The 19,620-nt window shown below is 35.5% G+C and overlaps 1 protein-coding gene across 2 annotated transcripts in view; it reads right to left on the bottom strand.

Moving 5' to 3' along the window:
• LOC149212058 (MADS-box protein SOC1-like) overlaps window positions 1-17,957 on the bottom strand; it is a 232,254-nt gene extending 214,297 nt beyond the window's left edge. The window contains exons 1-2 of one of the 2 annotated variants that reach the window (XM_089391672.1): window positions 17,753-17,957; window positions 17,332-17,531 (exon numbers count right to left, since the gene is read on the bottom strand). In XM_089391672.1, the coding sequence (XP_089247798.1) occupies window positions 17,332-17,513 (182 nt within the window). In that variant the 5' untranslated portion in view covers window positions 17,514-17,531; window positions 17,753-17,957. Of the gene's footprint in view, window positions 1-17,331 lie in introns of both variants that reach the window. The other variant, XM_089391673.1, reaches the window with a different exon arrangement.
• Window positions 17,958-19,620: the final 1,663 nt, after the last annotated feature.

Here is a 19,620-nt window from a genome sequence, read left to right as displayed (position 1 = left end):
GTAAATTGGATACTTCAGATGGAGCAATATTTTGATCTAAGTGGTGTACCATTGTTACAAAAGGTATGTATTGCATCTTCATATTTAGAACCAGATCAATTTTTATGGTATGAAGGGCTTTGTTCTCGTAAACAACTTATTACGTGGTCAATTTTCACGGAGAAAATGATAGCACATTATGAGGATACAAAGAGCAACACCTTCTTTAGAGCAACACCACAACAATTGGAAAGAGTAAAAGGGCTTTGTGACAGAGTGGAAAGCAAAATTATGGAAACCAAGAAGCATACCCCTCACAACTATAAAGATGGAAGTGTTGTTTCTCCCAGCCTTCCACAACCTACAAGAGTTACACCACAACAATTGGAAGAAAAAAGAGAAAAAGGGCTTTGTTACAATTGTGATAGCAAATGCACTAAAAGTCATAAGTGTGCTGAGAAGAAATTATTTTACATAGAATATGAAGAGGAGGAAGAAAAGGATCAAGAAACATCAAAAGAAGAGGATATACGCCAGGACCCCACCCCAAAGAAAGAATAAATGAATCAGACCATATCTTGTAAAGCATTGACAAGAATTACCACACATAAAACTCTCAAGATAGAAGGACATATCAAGAAGAAAAAGGTGCAAGAAGTGAAAGATCACATCGAGAAAGAAGAAATGAATCCAACCATATCTTGTAATTCATTGGTCGAAATTACCACTCCTCAAACTATCAAGATAGAAGGACATATCAAGAAGAAAAATGTTCAAGAAGTGAAAGATCACATCGAGCATCAAAAAATGAATCCGACCATATCTTGTAAAGGATTGGAAGAAATTACCACTCCTCAAACTCTAGAGATAGAAGGACATATCAAGAAAAAAAAGGTTCAAGCAGAGAAAGATCACATCAAGCATCAACAACAAGTTCTCCAACTTTTAAAGGATAACGCCACTTCGGTGGAAAATCAAACGAAACAACAGGTAGATCAACATCATAGTGAAAAATGTTTTGATGTAGGTGATTGGGTATTTTTACTGCTACATCTCAAGCAAACTATTTATGAGAAGGAAATGTTGGAAATACTACATGCACTTAAAAAATGGCGACCTTACCGAATGGGAAGACTCTTCAAGGATGAGGATGTGGAACATTGTTTTGTGCTATTTCTATTATCCAACCAGATTGGATAAATGAAGCAAGAGATGAATGGAAGAGGGACGAAGAAGTATGGCCATTTATTCAAAAGTTGCAAAAGATCCCAATTCAAACAATATTGCAAGAAATTGAAGAGGAAGGAAAAATCATATTGGAACCTGGAGCAGTCACAGAAACAAGAACCTGACAGCGACGAAATCGATCAATTTCAGAGTATCTCATCAAGTGGAAGAACTTACCCGCTGAAGATTCCACATGGGAGGACAAGACTTTTATACAGAAGCATCAAGAACCAGTGTTGTTAAAATCGCGATAAAATCGCGATTTTTTCATTTTTCACCTTGCCGATCAAATCGCGATTTTTGCCGATTTTTACTGAAAAAATCGCGCTTTTTTAAAAAAATCGCGATTTTTTCGAAAAAAAGCGCGATTTTTAACGAAAAAATCGTGGGGGCTCAGGACAGCATAGTTTTATAACTTTTTTTGGGTTTTTTCATGCAATGTTTTTTGAAAGAAACAAATAATTTTTGAGTGGGGTAGCTTAATGATCAAGTCTAGGCCCTAGTATGGATATGCTATTCATGGTAATGTTAAATTCTTAAAGTAAAAGTGACATTCTCCTTAATCTTCATTTTCATCCTTTTACTTAAATTTTTAACATTACCATGAAATGACTCAGGATGTTTGAGAGTGGTTCCAGCCTCATTGGATTTCATATGGAGAAAGTAGAATTTTAGATTTCATTTAAAATTCAGCAGACTTATCAGTTTTTCAGGATTTCAGGATTGGGAGATTGTAATGTTTCCAGGTGACACCACCTGCCTGGGCTACCCCTGCCACCAGTAGAGGACGTGGTCTACCTCCTATAGCTCCTACTTCTAGTTCTTCAACGTCTAAAGCACATCAGACTCCACTGCCATTTCCACCTGCACGGGCACCAGCATCTACATCTAGAGGGAAAGGGAAAGCTGTGGCATTTTCTCGCAAGAGGGGCAGAGGAAATCAATAGGATTAGACTTTCATTTTATTGTATATGACATTATGACATGATGAGATACATTATCATATTTTTTGTTGATATTTTGAGGCTGAGTTGGGACTCAGGAGTCAGGACTTACTATTCAGGACATGATTCAATGTTATGTGTGATTTTAGCGCTAGAAATGATATTAAACATCTTATATATTAGTTTTTTTATCATATTTATATGTCAATGTATTTATTTTATGTTGTAGATGGTTTAGATATTAAAAAAATTGAAAAAAAATGAAAATGAAAAAAAATGAATATTTTTGTACCAAACGATTTTTTCCCGCTTTTTCCGATTTTTTCCCGATTTTTCCGATTTTTTCCGATTCGTTCCCCGCGCCGATTTAATCCCGATCGCGCTTTTAACAACATTGAAGACTCTTCAAGGATGAGGATGTGGAACATTGTTTTGTGCTATTTCTATTATCCAACCAGATTGGATAAATGAAGCAAGAGATGAATGGAAGAGGGACGAAGAAGTATGGCCATTTATTCAAAAGTTGCAAAAGATCCCAATTCAAACAATATTGCAAGAAATTGAAGAGGAAGGAAAAATCATATTGGAACCTGGAGCAGTCACAGAAACAAGAACCTGACAGCTACGAAATCGATCAATTTCAGAGTATCTCATCAAGTGGAAGAACTTACCCGCTGAAGATTCCACATGGGAGGACAAGACTTTTATACAGAAGCATCAAGAACTACTCAAGCGTTGAGGACAACGCTTTTTGAAGGAGGGGCATGTTAGGCCCCTATACTACTAGTGTAAACCCTTATTGTTATTAGTACAACCCACTTATTATATTGATGTACCCATGTAATGCCCATATTGTTACTATTGTGCCACATAGAAGCCCACTATTGTTATTATTGTGCCCTTACATTATTATTGTTATGTCGGTTCTGATTATGTTATGACCCCTTAGACTCCTATATATAGAAAGGAGGTATTTTCATTTGTATCATCCAAGAATTGCTCATTTGTGTCATGTAAAGGAGGTTGCCCCCTTGAAGAGGCTGAATTCTGAGGCGTTGATCTCTCTTTTCTATCTTTTTGTGAGCTGTAACACATCCTCGCCTCATCCCCATGAGATTTGAATTTGTGACCTGGTGTAGACTAAACCCCACACAAGCCAATTGGTCTACACCTCATGGGTTATTGAGAATTGAGTTTATTAAATGCATGAAGAGTAAAATATAAGCTAGGCTCAAGGTTAAGATGTGGGTGATTGAGATAATTATTCATTTTTGAAGTTAAAAAAAAAAATATATATATATATATAGAATAAGTGTTAGATTAGTGGTCATTGTTTTCTTTATCTTCACATAGGGTAAATGGTTTACTCTGTAATTAATTAAGGATGGAGTTGAAAGTAATGCTAAAATTCCAAGGTAAGTGGATATGCATCAATTATTTTGGGGTTTTGCATATTTAATGTGCATGAATTAAAGATTTATGAAGGTTCAAATTATTCACTTCAAATGTAAGAAAAAAGAATTTAGTTGAAAAGTTAATATAGAAATGTATGTATAGTCATGAGATGTAAATGAGCATATGTAATGGGTTTGTAATTTTTTAAGTAGTACCATGGAGTAATGGTAACATTGTGAGTTATAGAGAAGCATTTTGAATTCTTTTTGCACATTATTTGAAACGATGTAATGAGGTTCCTTTTAAATGGGTACATTTTTTTGTTGTACTCGACACCTTAGAAATTTTTTGATCCTGTAAAATGCTAAGCTTAGACAAGTTTTTTCCCCTGTTGTTTTGTAAGCCTTGTCAAATAAGTTCACACACGTAGTAATCATGTAGCATATATATTCTTATGAATAGAGAGGACGTGATGTCAAGTTGTGGAATTAACCACTAGGGTGGGTACGAGGGTATCAAGTGTACACATATGCTAACTTGATGTGAAATCAAAGAAGTCAAGTCTTTGATTAAGAGGGAAAGTGAGGCATATTAATCCCAAAAGGTTGGGATAATCTTAAAAGTTGAGGACCAAATCATAATGAAGAGAGTGTATTTGTCGTTAAATCATTCTTAGAGAACTAGCAAGTACAACAAATATTACTCATGTATCTCGGTAAATGGATTCCTTTTTATATAGACATCAATATCTAATTGTCTGTAGGAAGTATCATAGTACATGAAGGAAAAAAAAAAAGATTCCATGATAGAAGAAGGTTGCAGCAAAAAACAATAAAGAGATGTAGTAGGAAACATAATGATGAAAGAATTTGATAACAGTGATAAAGATACAACAACAAAGAACAAAAGAAATGATGAAAAAGACGATGAGAAAAAGAACGATGTGGTAGTAAAGGCAATGACAAATAGATGTAACAGTCTGAGGAAATGAAAGCGAAAGAAGAAGACACACATAACACAAAAAGATGGAAACCATACAAGGGATGAAGAAATAAAATAAGTAAGCAAGAATAATAGTATTGTGTATATCAAAATGTAAATGCAGATGGAAACAACATCCCTAAGAAGAAAATGTAGATTCATATAAAACATCCCTAAACAATTTATCGATCTTATTTGAATGTACCTAGGTCAATCTTAATGAATGCTTGATGAGATATGTATCCTCCCAAATTTTGTTATGTTGAAAAGTTCATGGTACTCTTAAAACTACTTTGTCACAACCTTTTTGTAGAGTAATGTTTGTGGTCAGTAGAAACCACACAATGTAAAGTGTTGTTAGTTGTAAGTCAAAACCACTTGTAATAGTTGAGGATAAGCGTGTGCAAAAACCCATAGGTGTAGTGGTTATGGGTCAACCACAGAAAACCTATGATGATGATTAGTCATTACACGAGGAGAGTGAAAGTTTTTGTCTTTGCAAGTACATAAAAACAAAAAAGAGTGAGCATGGAAAATAAAGATGAAGAATGCGTATTGAGATTACAAATACTCATTAAGGGAGAGTATGTTGGAGTAACTCCTATTTGTGATACTAGAAATGAAGTTAGTTAGAGATTAACCATAGGGATGAATTGTTATGTGGTTGGTTAAAATAGAATAATTGAGTTTGACATAACTTTTATGACTACCAATAGTTATATAAGAAGCAAGTTGTACATAAATGTAACATGGGGATGGCATAATCTAATGAATTTCCCCTTTGGGGGTTTATTGCTACTGTGTTCTTGCTTCTTACACTTCATATCTATTTGTATGTGTGTTTGTTTCAAGATGCTAAGGCCAACAAGTGAGAGGAAAGTCCACCAAAGGTGACAATAGGTGACTTGCCTAGCAATTGCTCCTTTGCTCTCATCCCTAAGATCGGGCTTTCCTTCACCAAGAGTGAGTGCAAACAACATTCTCTACACTGAGCTCTTTCTTTTGCAAATAATTTACTATTTATCTACTCTGTAACTCATTATGGATAAATAATGAATAGCTTTTAATTACTAGCATTGAGAAATGTAAGATGCATTTTACAGCCCAATATTGAAGCTAAAAATATAATAGTAATAATAATAACAAATTTGGTGTAATCTAAGTAATACTCATTCACAAATGTATATATACATTAAAATAACACAATTCCAAGTAAATCATATCTCAGAATATATTTTAAGACTAGGCATTTCTATTGGGCACTATTTTTAACTATATTTTATCAGCCAACAATAACTAATATTTCATAACATAAAATAGTGACAATGTAGGGCATAAAACCAAATATTAAGATTTATAATATATAAAAAGAAAAAAAAAAAAAAAACACACCTAAATAAATCTATTTTATTCAATATCATTTTCATGTTAAAACATTTATTTTTATTAATTTTAAAAGAAAATTTCCCTGTTAAAACATTTATTTTTATTAATTTTATATTTCTTTTAATATTTAAAGATTCCAAATTAAAATAGACTTATACTATCATACATAAAGGAGTATTATAATACTCCTTTATAGATAGGTTACCCCTGTTAGATCATTGGCCTCTCTTATTTTAAAACACTTCATAAATTTACTTTGCTCACTACTGCTTCTTTTGGTACCGGAAGCCACAAGATTTAATATCAGACGTAGTAGTCCACAAGCATAACTTTGGGGAACAAAACGTATCCTAAACCTTGTTCTTCTCTTTGGGTTGGTTTAGCAAGAATAAGGACTTGTGCATCGGTTCGTCGTCCTTGAAGATTATATCAACGAATTATAATTGTATGCAATACCTGCAGATGCGTGTTTACTTGACCAGGATAAAGAAAAACTTGTTCAATACATTCTCGAAGATAATCACACTTAGTTTTAGTTCCAATTGTGGAACGTCATATGCCCTCGACAATGCGTCACGACAAGCATTACTCACTGTTTGAGTAGGGAAGAGAGTTGCATTTTCCGATGACGAACCTTTCTTCTATACAATGACTCGAGGTTTCCATGCAACATGACAAATCACACCAGAGAAAGTAGATGTAGGATAATTTATCATAGAACTACGCATAATTGTTTCAAGAATTCTGGGTTCCCTTAACTAGTTATACAATTGAACATAGCATAGAGTTATACATAGCATAGAGTTATATGATGTTATTTTTTCAAATGAGGCAATATATGAAACTTTAATATTAAAGATAAAGAGGTGAAGTCAACGATTGTTTTGTTTTATAATGAACATGTTTAAATCCAACTTTTTACTATTTGAATAAACTATCCTGCCAGTTTAAAATAAAGGTTATACATAAATAGTGTTGGTGGATTCTCAATTTCTAAAGATAAGAATGGTTAACATTGTCACGCTTGGACGATCGTTTAGGTCAAGTATAGTTACTAAAGTAATTTAGTATAATTAATTCAAAATTTGTTTATCATTAAATTAGTAAAATTGCAAAATATTTATATAATAAAATTATTAAAATGCAATGAGGATTGTTTACATGGTTGTCAATGTTATTGATTGTTTTTTATTGCTATTAATATGTAACACTTGTACCATTTTTGACATATTAGTTGGAACATTATAAAGAGTTAGTAAATACTTAAACAACAAAAATGTATTTACCATAGATTTAACCAAAGCCAAAATGGACTAAAAATTGATCCAACAATAATCTTTCCATTTTCAATTGCTCACCAACTAGTAACATCCATGACCTACAGAATTTTAAGGGAATAAAAAACTACTTGCATAAATCATTACTTATGTTCACATATTTTGCACCCACTCAATGTGTTTAACCTCAACCTTGTCCAATTCAATGGGGGTGTCATGTAGTAAGAGGCGTTTCAAGAGATCAAATATAATGTAATGATTTTTGTCTACATTGACTAACATTTTTAAAATTGACGTAGTTTCTTTTCTAGGCACACCTTGAGTGGTGTTCTATTACAACACCAAAAAATTATCACATATCATTTTAAGACCTTATTAAGAGTAATTTTAAACAGTTCAATATAGGGTGCCAGGCGCATATGTTAGTGCACGTTGTTCGAGATTGCTGGAATTGTTTGCTTAATAAATGAGTATTTCATAGAACAACCAAAAATATATGTAGTTCCTCTCAATAAAATCAAGATGGAGAATATAGAATTGAACTAATTCAAAAATGAAAATCAAAGGATAACTTAGAAAAATTGAATTGATCAATATGGGGGTGTGGGATAATGAATAAAAAAGAGTTAAGCTGATGAATAAAATATGCACATAGTAATTTAAGACGTAAGAACGTATGCAAAATTCCATAAATATTTATATGATGCTTTGTGAAAATAAATATAAAAGAAAAGATAAAAATAACAAACTATTTGATTTCTTATTCTATACATAGTATATATAACAATCTATTTTAAATAAAAGATCACAATTCAATTGTTGACAATAATCGAATCCTATAATTGTTGATGATAGTGTATCTATCATGCCCAATACGTACAATTGTTGGCACAAAATAATGGTTGGGTATTTATGACGATCCTAGATGTTGTTAGCATTCCTAGTGCACAAGAAAGCCTCTAAATTGGGCCCTAGATGTTGCTAATATCAGCAAGAATAGGTCATTTCAAAGGGTGCATGTTGTCCACTGATGCATGAGTGTGCATGCTAGAACTTGGCATTCTTGGGGTCATACATGCCAAACGTTGTTGAGCTCTTAGGACACTTCCTTGAACCTCACAAGATCATCATCCTTTGGATTTGCATAATGGACACTCAATGCCTAGATGTTGAGGTACAAGGGTTAGCTTGGTTGGAAGAGTTGGCCCACAATATGGGTGCTTTCTAATGTGCACAATGGTGTGCCGTGAATAATCATCACTACATTTGTATCAACAACATATAAAGTGGATTACATATGCCTACAAAAATTTGATATGATTATTAAGAATCAAAAGGGAACTAGTAATATGATTGTAAATTTGTTATAAATCTTATCAATGATATAATTGACAATAATTGTATCATTTCAATAGTTTAGATTCAATAAATTTAAGTAAGGATGTGCACAATGTCTATACTTTGCATAAATTTACTTAGCCCAATAAAATTGTACTACAACATTAGTGGAGGAGATCCATGACTACTTATTCAATAACATAATTTTGCATACACTCACACATAATGTATTTCCTAAAGATATCACTATTCATTTGTTAAATGGCGCAGATCAGTCTAAGGTTATTAGACATTTTAAAAAACAGGATATGAAAATTGTTATCTTCCAACCCAACAAATTGCTCAACTAATTTTTAATTAGTTTGAGAATAATTTTATTTATATTAATTTTTGATAAATTTTATAGAAAATAATAAATCATAGATTAAAAAAATAATACATTCTATATAAATAAAATAAATTATAAAATTATAAAAATTATTTAATAATTACCACTTTTCATTACTAAAATATTAAAAAAATGATTTAGAAATATCATATATACATAACCTAATAAGAACACACAATATGTAGAACATAACTAAGAATATCACTTATGCACACATAGTATAATGGCATAATGCCCAATACACACTATTAACCGTTTGAGAAGTACTTGGGAAAACAACTTATAATTAGCCTCAAACCAAGGCCAAACATATCCCCGTCATACGTATAAGATACAAATTCTAAGCATATTTTTTCGTAAAAACAATTCAAGGAAATGTTTAGGAACTCATGTTGCTCATATATTGCCCATATAACACCTTGACATGGATTGCAGAGAAAAGGAAAAGAATTAAGCACATTCACAAACTATGCCACAGTTTCATTCCTCCTGTACATGAAGTGTGGCTACACTAAACTCAAAAAAAAAAAAGATGTTAAAAACTTCCTAATTAGTGTGCTAAAGCGGTAACTGGGTTTTGAAGCAAATGTCAAAGCGGTAACCGGGTTTTCAAGCAACTGTCAACTGTCGTTCGCATACAACGAGGTAACCATGCTAAGCCCTAAAAAAACTACTTTTTACCATGTTTTCCTGGCTAAAAGACCCGAAAGTAATGGGCTAAAGCAGTAACTATGTTTTAAAACAAATGCTACCCGCCCTTTATATACAACTAAGTAATTATTTTTCTTTTCCTAGGTTTCATATCATTACAGTCATTATAACTGCAGGGCATTTAAATTTATTTGTTGTGATTCTTGTGTTTGCTTTGTTTTTAAAGTGAGAGATGGGTTGGATGTTGCATTGGGTGCATTCAATTTATAGTGGGGTGCCAACATAATTTAGAAGTGCGACTGACAGAAATCCCATGGAAAATTCAAAATCTACAAAGCAGGGTAATAAGCATCTCAGGCTTTGCGATTATATATTAACTTAAGGGAAATGAGATTGATATGGGAAAAAAAATTTCAAAGTTCGCCATGGCCTGACAGAGGCTGGTGTGAAGTCGTCATTCAATTGGAACTTGATACCGAATGAGTGAAGCGCATATGTAGGACGACTTGACAAACTATTTTACTCGTATTGAATCAATATGACTTATTAGTGGTTGAATCGAACCAAACTGCCGAATTTTCGAACTCTTCAGCATAACTCTACCGAATTTGGTAACTATGATTCAAATCCTACTCACCATAACGGAGGAGAGTTAATGTGTCTTGTGTGCACCATGAATTACGCTTCACCAATGTTGCATGGATATGAACCCAGAAAAGCAGTGTGTCGTACCACTTATAGAATAATTTCAATCCAACATTGGCAAAGATTCAATGTTGACATTCATCACCTCAACCTCTACACCCGACCAATGTTGCATGGAAATGAACCCAGAAAAGCAGTGTGTCGTACCACTTATAGAATAATTTCAATCCAACATTGGCAAAGATTAAAATGAAGAGATAATTGCCGAATAGGAAAAGACGGTGACTGGACATGTACTTTTTTCTCCTAACTTAACAATTTTTATTCCACTGCTTCTCGAAGACTTTAAAGTAATATTCAATCACTCAAACGAAGGGATAATTGCAGAATGTGAAAAGAGGGCAATTGGACATGCAACAATTTTTACTCCTCTTCTTCTCAAAGACTTTAAAGTAATATGTGACTGCCTTAGCCGTAAACACTATACATACACAACTGATCTTATTGAATTAATCACACTTCCGTTACGAGCATTAATCTTTTGTCCTTACTTTGTCTGCTAGGTGTCATATTTAGTTTGAATTCAATTCAGTTAATTGAATTTAGTTGAGTTTTACTCGAATTATTTATTACTGTTGTTTCCTTATCTTTTATGTAATCTATTTAACTGTTTCCTCAATAATGAAAAGTTATTTATTACTGTTGCTTCCTTAATATTTTATGTAATCTATTTAACTGTTCCTCAATAACGAAAAGAAAGCTGTTCACTCTATTGCTAGCTAATTTTGAATTTATTCTCTGCGTATTTCCATATCTACAAACTGTATCATCTTGCACACTAAGTTTGTTTCAGTGGCTCTCAGTATGCAAACTAAGATTTGTTTCGCGACAGACAACCGTACAAGAGGACAGTAGTTACCCTGGCTAACCACTACTGTTGGGTTAAGTCACTCGGCCTTTGTCTATGTGTTATATTCAATGTCATTTGTGCCCAAGTGTTTCTCGTTGGATGTATCCATAACTAAATAAATATTGGTCTTAGGTTAAACAAATTTTATGCTCCATTGTAAAGCTGGACAATGGTTTTACTCTGTTGACACCTAATCCGAAACGGATGGGTGAACTGGACAGTCATCTAGAAGATGAACTGATCCGTTTTTATTTTTTGTATATAAACATGAGTTACCTAATGAATAAGATCAATCAGTTTTGTCTCTCGTTCAATGTGGAGTTACCCTGGCCTGACATGGTATCAGAGCACAGGTCCCAGAAATAACTCCTGCCTCTGTCAGGTTTCTGCTGCCTCATGAAACCTCTGTCCTGAGACTGCGCACTGCCCCTGCGTTATTTGTCAGCCCACCTATTGCACTGAATACGGGAATCCTGAGCAGATGCTGGAGCGTTACGAGCTGCCTTTCGATGTAACGCAAGAAGGGTACGTTTTGAGCTTCGACTGCTATGGAAGCGACAGCAGGAGGTACTGAAACCCTTGTATATTCAGATCTCTGAAAATAAAATCGCAACAATTTTTGCTGAAACAGTGAAAGTTTAAAACGTGCTCCTCTTTGCTAAGATAATGTGATTTTGATGCACTGTTTTTGCTGATGAACCGTGCTCCTCTTTGCATTCATCTCAATGTTAAAAATTTGCAAGTGATCCTGAGTACTGCCAGGTATTTGAGTTTTTAAAGCGAGAATTCTGTTGTTAGGATTCATTAAAGCTGAATCTGCCGTGATAGGCCTTCTCAATGGCTGCATAGACATATTCATATCAATGATCACAACACTGTTCGCAGGAGCAGTTTCCCGTACGCAGATGTACTTGTCGAACTCCATAGTGACATGAGTAAAGGTGATAAACTGTGGATTAATCCCGAGGCTTGCCAAGTCTCTTATTTTCTTTCCTGCGTCTCTGAATTTTTTCGAACCAGCCTCACTACTACCTTGTATTTGTCAGAGCTTTCGCCCTCCTCTGCCATGATCCCTGCGACATGAATTGTTGTGCATTTAATAGAGGGGAGTTCTAGCGAAGTTCTTGTAAGAGGATTGCATACAAATAAAAATGGTTTTCTCCCAAATAGCAAGAACAAGCCTGCGGCTGATCCCAAGATTCGGTTTTCTCCATTATTTGCATTTTCAATGAAGGACTCGTAAAGGACTCGTACGGAAAGAATAAATCACTTGGTTTTGCTAGACTTTCATTATTATTCCTGCAGCTTTTCCCGTTGGGCTTTTTTTTTGAAGATTTGTAGAGTTTTCCTCGGATCTTTTCAAACCATTGACAGTGGGATGAGAACCTTCAAGTTGCACTGCAACCAATGACTCTCCTTCTATGATGTTATTATGTTCACATGAAATGGGGAAAATAGAAACCTTTTCTCTGTGTGGAGAAGAATGCACTAGATAAGCTGCAAAAGTTAGCTTCGTTGTACTGTTAGACAGATAAACCTTTGAACCCTGCATTGAAATACGTCGTATATGACAACATATGCATTGCAGTAAGCGTTGGAACAACATTTATATATGTACATTGTTTAAGGGGGTTGAGCCTGTCTACAAATCATTTGTTTCACAGGATTATAGTTTTTAAAGACTTGGAGATGCTGATGAAAGGATTTAAAATCATCAGCCTTTTGATTTGAATGCCTATGCACAGTCTTGTTCATTCAAAGCAGTTGTAATATTGCACAATTTTTTTTTATCAGCAGAGATATTTTGTTACAGTATGCATTCAAGAGAAAGAAGAAGATATTTCAGAGGCAGGGGGGGCAGACACCCTCAAGAAGAAAAGGCAGACTTACATTGCATTCGCTGCAAACAAAATGGATCTCATGATGCTTCTACATGCAAGCTACCATGGGAAAAGATTGAGCAGAGAAGAAATCAGCAGAAAGGTAAAACTGATGACACAGACAAAGGTAAAGCACCTGAATCCGCTCACTATATTGAGGCACAATGTAACATTGGAGTAAATGAAGATCTGTTTAATGCTTCACTTACTTCTTCGAAAAATGACTGGTTGCTTGATTCAGGAGCAACCTGTCATATGACTCATAGGAAAGATTTTTTTGAAGATTTCACTGATAATGTTGATGGAGCAGTATACTTTGCAGATCAGTCAAAAATCAAGCCATCAGGGCTTGGCACAGTTAGGCTTAAACTGCCTGGTCTTCCAGACTTTCTTCTGGATCATATTCTATATCTCCCACAGCTCAAGAGAAACTTGTTGTCCCTGGTCCACATCCGCCAGCAAAGTCACTCCATTCATATGTTTGATGGAAAGCTTGAGGTAAGAAAGGCATCTGACCATTCACTTGTCATGAGAGGTATAGAAGAAGAAAGACTTCTTAAACTGCAAGGAACCTCTGCTCATGCACAACATTTTTCATATATTTCTCATCATGATGAAGGTACACTTCCATCAAGTTTATTATGGCATGCTAGATTTGGACATTTAAACTATGATAGTCTCTGCTTGTTGAAGAAAAATGGTGTTGTTGGTTTGCCTACAATTCCTAGAAAACATAAACAATGTGATGCTTGCATTCTAGGAAAGCATAGCAAACAGTCTTTTCATGATTCACATTCAAGAGCACATAGGAAGCTTGAACTTATTCATTCAGATTTATGTGGTCCAATGCCTGTTCCTTCTGCAAATGGAAATAAATATATCATGACATTTATTGATGATTACACCAGAATGTGTTGGGTTTACTTATTGAAGAACAAATCTGATGCTTTTCAAACATTCAAGAATTTTCATAAGTGGATTGAAAATGATGCACAATCTCATATTGGGTCTATTCGCACTGATAATGGAAAAGAATATACATCAAATGAATTTGAACACTATCTTCGCCAACATGGGATTAAACATCAAACAACTGTACCTTATAATCCTCAACAGAATGGTGTAGTTGAAAGAATGAACAGAACAATTTTGAATATGGTACGATCCATGCTTTTCTTCAAAAATGTAAAGACAATGTTTTGGGCTGATGCTATTCTATGTGCTGCATATATAAAGAATAGATGTCCATCTAGTGCTATAAGAAACAAGACTCCTTATGAATTGTGGTATGGACATGTTCCTTCGGTAAAACATCTCAGGATTTTTGGTTCCACATGTTATGCTTTAATACCAAAGGTACATAGAAACAAACTTGGTGCTAGAAGTCGTAAGTGTATCTTCCTGGGGTATTCAAACACATCTAAAGCATACCGCCTTTATGATGAAGTAAATAAAAAGTTTGTTTTATCTAGAGATGTCATTTTTCTTGAATCATCCAAATCTGACAGTGTTGTTGAGCGGCAACTTGATCGCTTGGATAGATTCACAAAACCGAAATCATTCCAAGAGTTTGATAATCAGATTCCACATCTTGAAGGGGGGATTCGTATACTAGATCAACATGTGGAATCTTCTTCTGAAAAACAATCTCCCCTGCATGACACTCCAACAACGGATGATGCTTTAAGTGATGTAATTGATAGAATTGGGAGACTCAATCTTGATTCGAACCCAACTCAATCAACAGAACAGCCTGGACCATCTCAGAAAGGTCCCCCAAAGTGGCTGACAAAGACACTTGAAAGTGTTCATCCTGATGAAATTGGAAAAACATGAACCGGAAATACAAACCGACAAGATGGAGGTGATGTAGATAACTCTAATTCACCTGTTGATATGGATGTTACTTATGATTGTGAATTGAACTTGTCTACAGATTTTGAACCAACTTCCTTCAAAGAAGCTGCTTCTCATGATGAATGGAAAGAAGCGATGCAGAAGGAGTATGATGCCCTCATAAAGAATGGCACTTGGAAGCTGGTTGATCCTCCATTTGGAACCAAACCAATTGGCTGCAAGTGGGTCTACAAGAACAAGTACAAAGCTGATGGCTCACTTGACAAGCACAAAGCTAGGCTTGTGGCAAAAGGTTTTGCACAGAAGGAAGGGGTCGATTATGAGGAAACTTTTGCTCCCACAGCAAAATGGGCCACCATCCGGACACTCTTTGCACTAGCTGCTCAGAACGGTTGGAAAGTCCATCAAATGGATGTAAAAACTGCATTCTTGAATGGAGATCTAAAAGAGAATGTTTTTATGTCCCAGCCTGAAGGATTTGCTGTGAAAGGACATGAACAAAAAGTATGCAAACTTGTGAAGTCCTTGTATGGCCTCAAACAAGCACCACGAGCCTGGTATGAAAAACTAACTGAGCATCTTCTGAAACTCAACTTCAAACATTTTGATCTTGATGATGCAACTTTATTTGTCAAGAAAGTTGGCAAAACAGTTGTATATCTTGTGGTATATGTAGATGTTCTTTTAATGACAGGGAACAATGAAAGCTATATTGCATCCATAAAGAAAGAATTAGGAAAAATTTTTGAAATGACTGATTTGGGCTATGTTCATTATTATCTTGGCATTGAAGTAACCCAACATCCAAAGTCCATATTTCTTTCTCAAAAGAAATACATTGGAGATTTGTTAAACAGATTTGGCATGACAGAGTGCAATCCCCTTTCTACTCCAATGGAACAAAACTTAAAGCTCACATCTATTGAAGGAAAGGAATTTGAGGATGCAACAAAGTATAGACAGCTTGTAGGAAGTCTTATCTACCTCACTACTACCAGACCAGACATTTTATTTGCTGTTGGAATCCTCTCCAGGTTTATGCAAAAGCCTTGTGAGGGACATTGGTCTGCTGCAAAAAGAGTTCTAAGGTACTTGAAGGGAACTCAAGACCTTGGAATCAAGTATACACAGGTGGACGACTTCAACTTGATTGGATACTCTGATTCAAACTTCGATGGAGACAAAGAAACTGGGGTATCTACTTCAGGATATGCTATGAGTCTTGGATCAGGAGCTGTCTCCTGGAGATCACGCAAACAATCAGTACCAGCTAATTCCACAACAGAAGCAGAATACGTGGCAGCAGCTGAAGCAACGAAAGAAATTGTGTGGCTCAGGAAAATTCTTGAAGATTTGCAAGTAAAACAAATACAATCTACTCCACTCATGATTGATAACACATCTGCAATAAAGTTGGCCAAGAATCCAAAGTTCCATGATCGTACTAAGCACATCAATACTAAATATCATCTGATCCGACATCATGTTGAGGCCAAAACAATCCATCTCCGTCATTGTTCCACAAACGAGCAAATTGCAGACATCTTCACCAAAGCGCTTGGAAGAGAAAAGCTTGAAAGATTCAGGACGATGCTTGGACTCACCAACATCCCTTCAGATTAAGGGGGGGAATGTTGACACCTAATCCGAAACGGATGGGTGAACTGGACAGTGATCTAGAAGATGAACTGATCCGTTTTTATTTTTGTATATAAACATGAGTTACCTAATGAATAAGATCAATCAGTTTTGTCTCTCGTTCAATGTGGAGTTACCTGGCCTGACATACTCCGTTCATTTACAGATTTTAAAGTCACAACATTCTTTATAAATTGATCATTCTTTATAAATTGATTGAAAAAACAATAACCAGGTACGCACAATGCGCAAATTTTGATGTTGGAAACCATTGAGTCTGGAACACTTGGGCCACTATATTTTTGGTCGCCAACCGTAGCATGCGTATGTGTACGACACACATAAGTGGATATAAATTAGGGCTGGATAAAAATGGATACACAGAACTCCCTCACGTCCTGTCGCATTGCAGAAACAACCCTAATCCCCTTTAAAGTGTCATTAAAGGTCTATGTTGATTTTGAGAGAAATGAAAACATTTTCCTGACAACGTGAAGAGTTTCAAAGAAAAAAACTATATGTAATCGAAACAGTCGAAGCTTGGACCTCAACTCCATAACGGTCGACTAGTAAATGTATGCATGGAATATCGAAGAACCAATCAGAAACCCTAGACTTCGAAATCCAAAATAACGACTGGCTAATGGTTTGGCTAATGGCTTGACCATTCAGCAGTCAACAACCAGAATGTTATGCCCAAAACGCTTAGATTTCTCTGCTAAAATATCGTTTACAAATCGGCCAACCAACGTGTAAAAATAAAAACATAGCAATCAAACATTTCTGCAACAAGGCAGTCGAACATACAACACCAGTACAAATTAACCATACATACCTGGAACTGGCGAACTCGTAGAGCTTCCCACTGGAAGAGAAAACAATAAGTCCCACTTCAGCATCGCAGAGCACCGAGAGCTCGTAAGCTTTCTTCAGCAGCCCGTTGCGGCGCTTTGTAAGCGTAACTTGCCTGCTGGTCGCATTCTCGATTCTCTTCATCTGGGTCTTTCCCCTCACCATTCTTCTCCTCTCCTTTCCCTTTTCCCCTCAAAACAATCAATCAGAGACTCTCGGTTAAATCGGAACAGGGGAATCGAATCAATCACTGAGAAAATGACCGGCGCTAAAATTGAAACACATCAATGGCTGCTAACGATAACCTATCCACTTCTTGAACCCAGAATTTGAGAATCCGATAATATGATTGTTGGCCCGACCTCTCATCAATCTCTCATTAAAGCGAAACAGCATCAATTTACCTGTCTCCTGTCTGTCTATTTATTGGCCCGGTGCCTGTTGCCGATTGTGTCGATTTCCCGTACAGTTTCTCAGCTATTCTTCGCATACCATGACCATTACCCTATAGGGGTCTATTCCTCAGATCGGTCCCGCTGTAAATGGAAAGGAATTTGGCTAAATATACAATAAAATCAAACATAGAAAGCAGCCATTACCTTATTTCAGCCAGAATCCAATTATCCAATTAAAGTCGGGGGCGATTTCAACATCATTTACATGTCAGAACAGTACGGATTTCTTAAACGGGCAAAAAGTGCGGGGACCATACACTCGACAGGTGTTCTGTCCCAAATGGTTAAAACGATAGGGGACCATACACTCGACAGGTGTTCTGTCCCAAATGGTTAAAATGACATGGTCCCTACCAGCCTTACCGCCACACTTCAAGTTTGTGACCAGAAAGTCGGGTGATATTGTTGACCTTTTAAAAAGGTATTATCTATTGTGGACCAAACACATTAGCACGTTCTCCACGCGGCACCACCACCAAGTGCTTAAATTGCGCATTCATATCTTCTTACGATGTCTCTTCCTTACAATTTACTTGATGTGTTTCTATAACCAGCGATTGAGTCGTTCTCGTAAATCGTGTTGCGTTTATTTCCGCAAACCATTCGTGGTAGACGATAATGATAAATCTTTTGTTTGCAAAACTATGTGGAAATGGGTTAGAAAAGAGAATCCGCAATCATTCGTGGTAGAGGATAATGATAAATCTTTTGTTTGCAAAATTATGTGGAAATGTGGGTTAGAAAAGAGAATCCGCAATCATTCGTGGTAGAGGATAATGATAAATCTTTTGTTTGCAAAATTATGTGGAAATGTGTTAGAAAAGAGAATTCCAAGTGAGTAGAAGGAAGGAAGAGTAAATTTGTTGAAAGAGTTTAGAACGAAATATTAAGAAAGTTTTTGACATGTTTTGGATAAACATGATACAAAATGGAAAAATTTGAGGTTCCTTTACATCTAAAAGTAATTGTCCATAGGTTATATGGAAAGGTTAAAGTCAAAATCAGAACTTCAACTTGCATATCTGAAAGTTTTAGGAGTGATATCGAGGTCAAGCAAGGGCGGCTTTTGTCATCTATATTTGTTGGACTATATATTGACAAACTTGAAGACCGGTTAAACAATCAAGATAGTGATGGTGCCCTTTTGGGTGGTTTTGTGATAAGGCTTATTTTGTACGCAAATGACCTTATTTTGATAGGTAAATATGCTCTTGGCTTGCAAGAGCATTTACTTTCCCTTGAGAATTTTGTAAAAAGGTGGGATGCAAGTACAAATTAGCAAGACAAAAGTGGTTGTTTTTCTAACAAAAGAAACCATGATCATCATAAGTTCACTTTGAAGGCAAAAGTTTTGAAGAAGTCGCAGATTACAAATACCTTGGATTTGACTTCAATAAAATCTATGTTGGGAAAGTTGTAGAAAGAACTGGACTTTAGGAGGTTGGAAAGTGTTTTATGCATTTCAAAATAGGCGCATAGAAACAGAGGTATGAGACTGGAAGACTACCCAAACTCTTTTTGGGCTTTTAGTGATTCCAATTGTTCTCCATGGGTGCGAATTATGGGCTAGTGACACCTCTGACTTACAATGAAAGTAAATTGAGAAAATCTAAAACTTTCGATCCCAAACAAATTAAAAATTTAAATTCCAGTCCCTTATGATATAATGATGAGTGAAATGGGGGTTGTCCCTATTGAAGCACTTGTTATGGTGAGGCTCATAAAATATTTAAAAAGAGTAGAGGATAGATGACTTAATATTGTCTTCAATGACATTTTGTTGTCCCACTAATGGTAATAGATAAAAGCTTTTTTCA

The sequence above is a fragment of the Pinus tabuliformis genome, chromosome 1_1 (genome assembly GCF_031772625.1).
Source record: "Pinus tabuliformis cultivar Carrire ecotype Pingquan chromosome 1_1, CPIR1, whole genome shotgun sequence".
Lineage (NCBI taxonomy): Eukaryota > Viridiplantae > Streptophyta > Pinopsida > Pinales > Pinaceae > Pinus > Pinus tabuliformis.
Note: the sequence above shows the minus strand (reverse complement) of the source record. Positions and strands in the feature narration are given on the sequence as shown.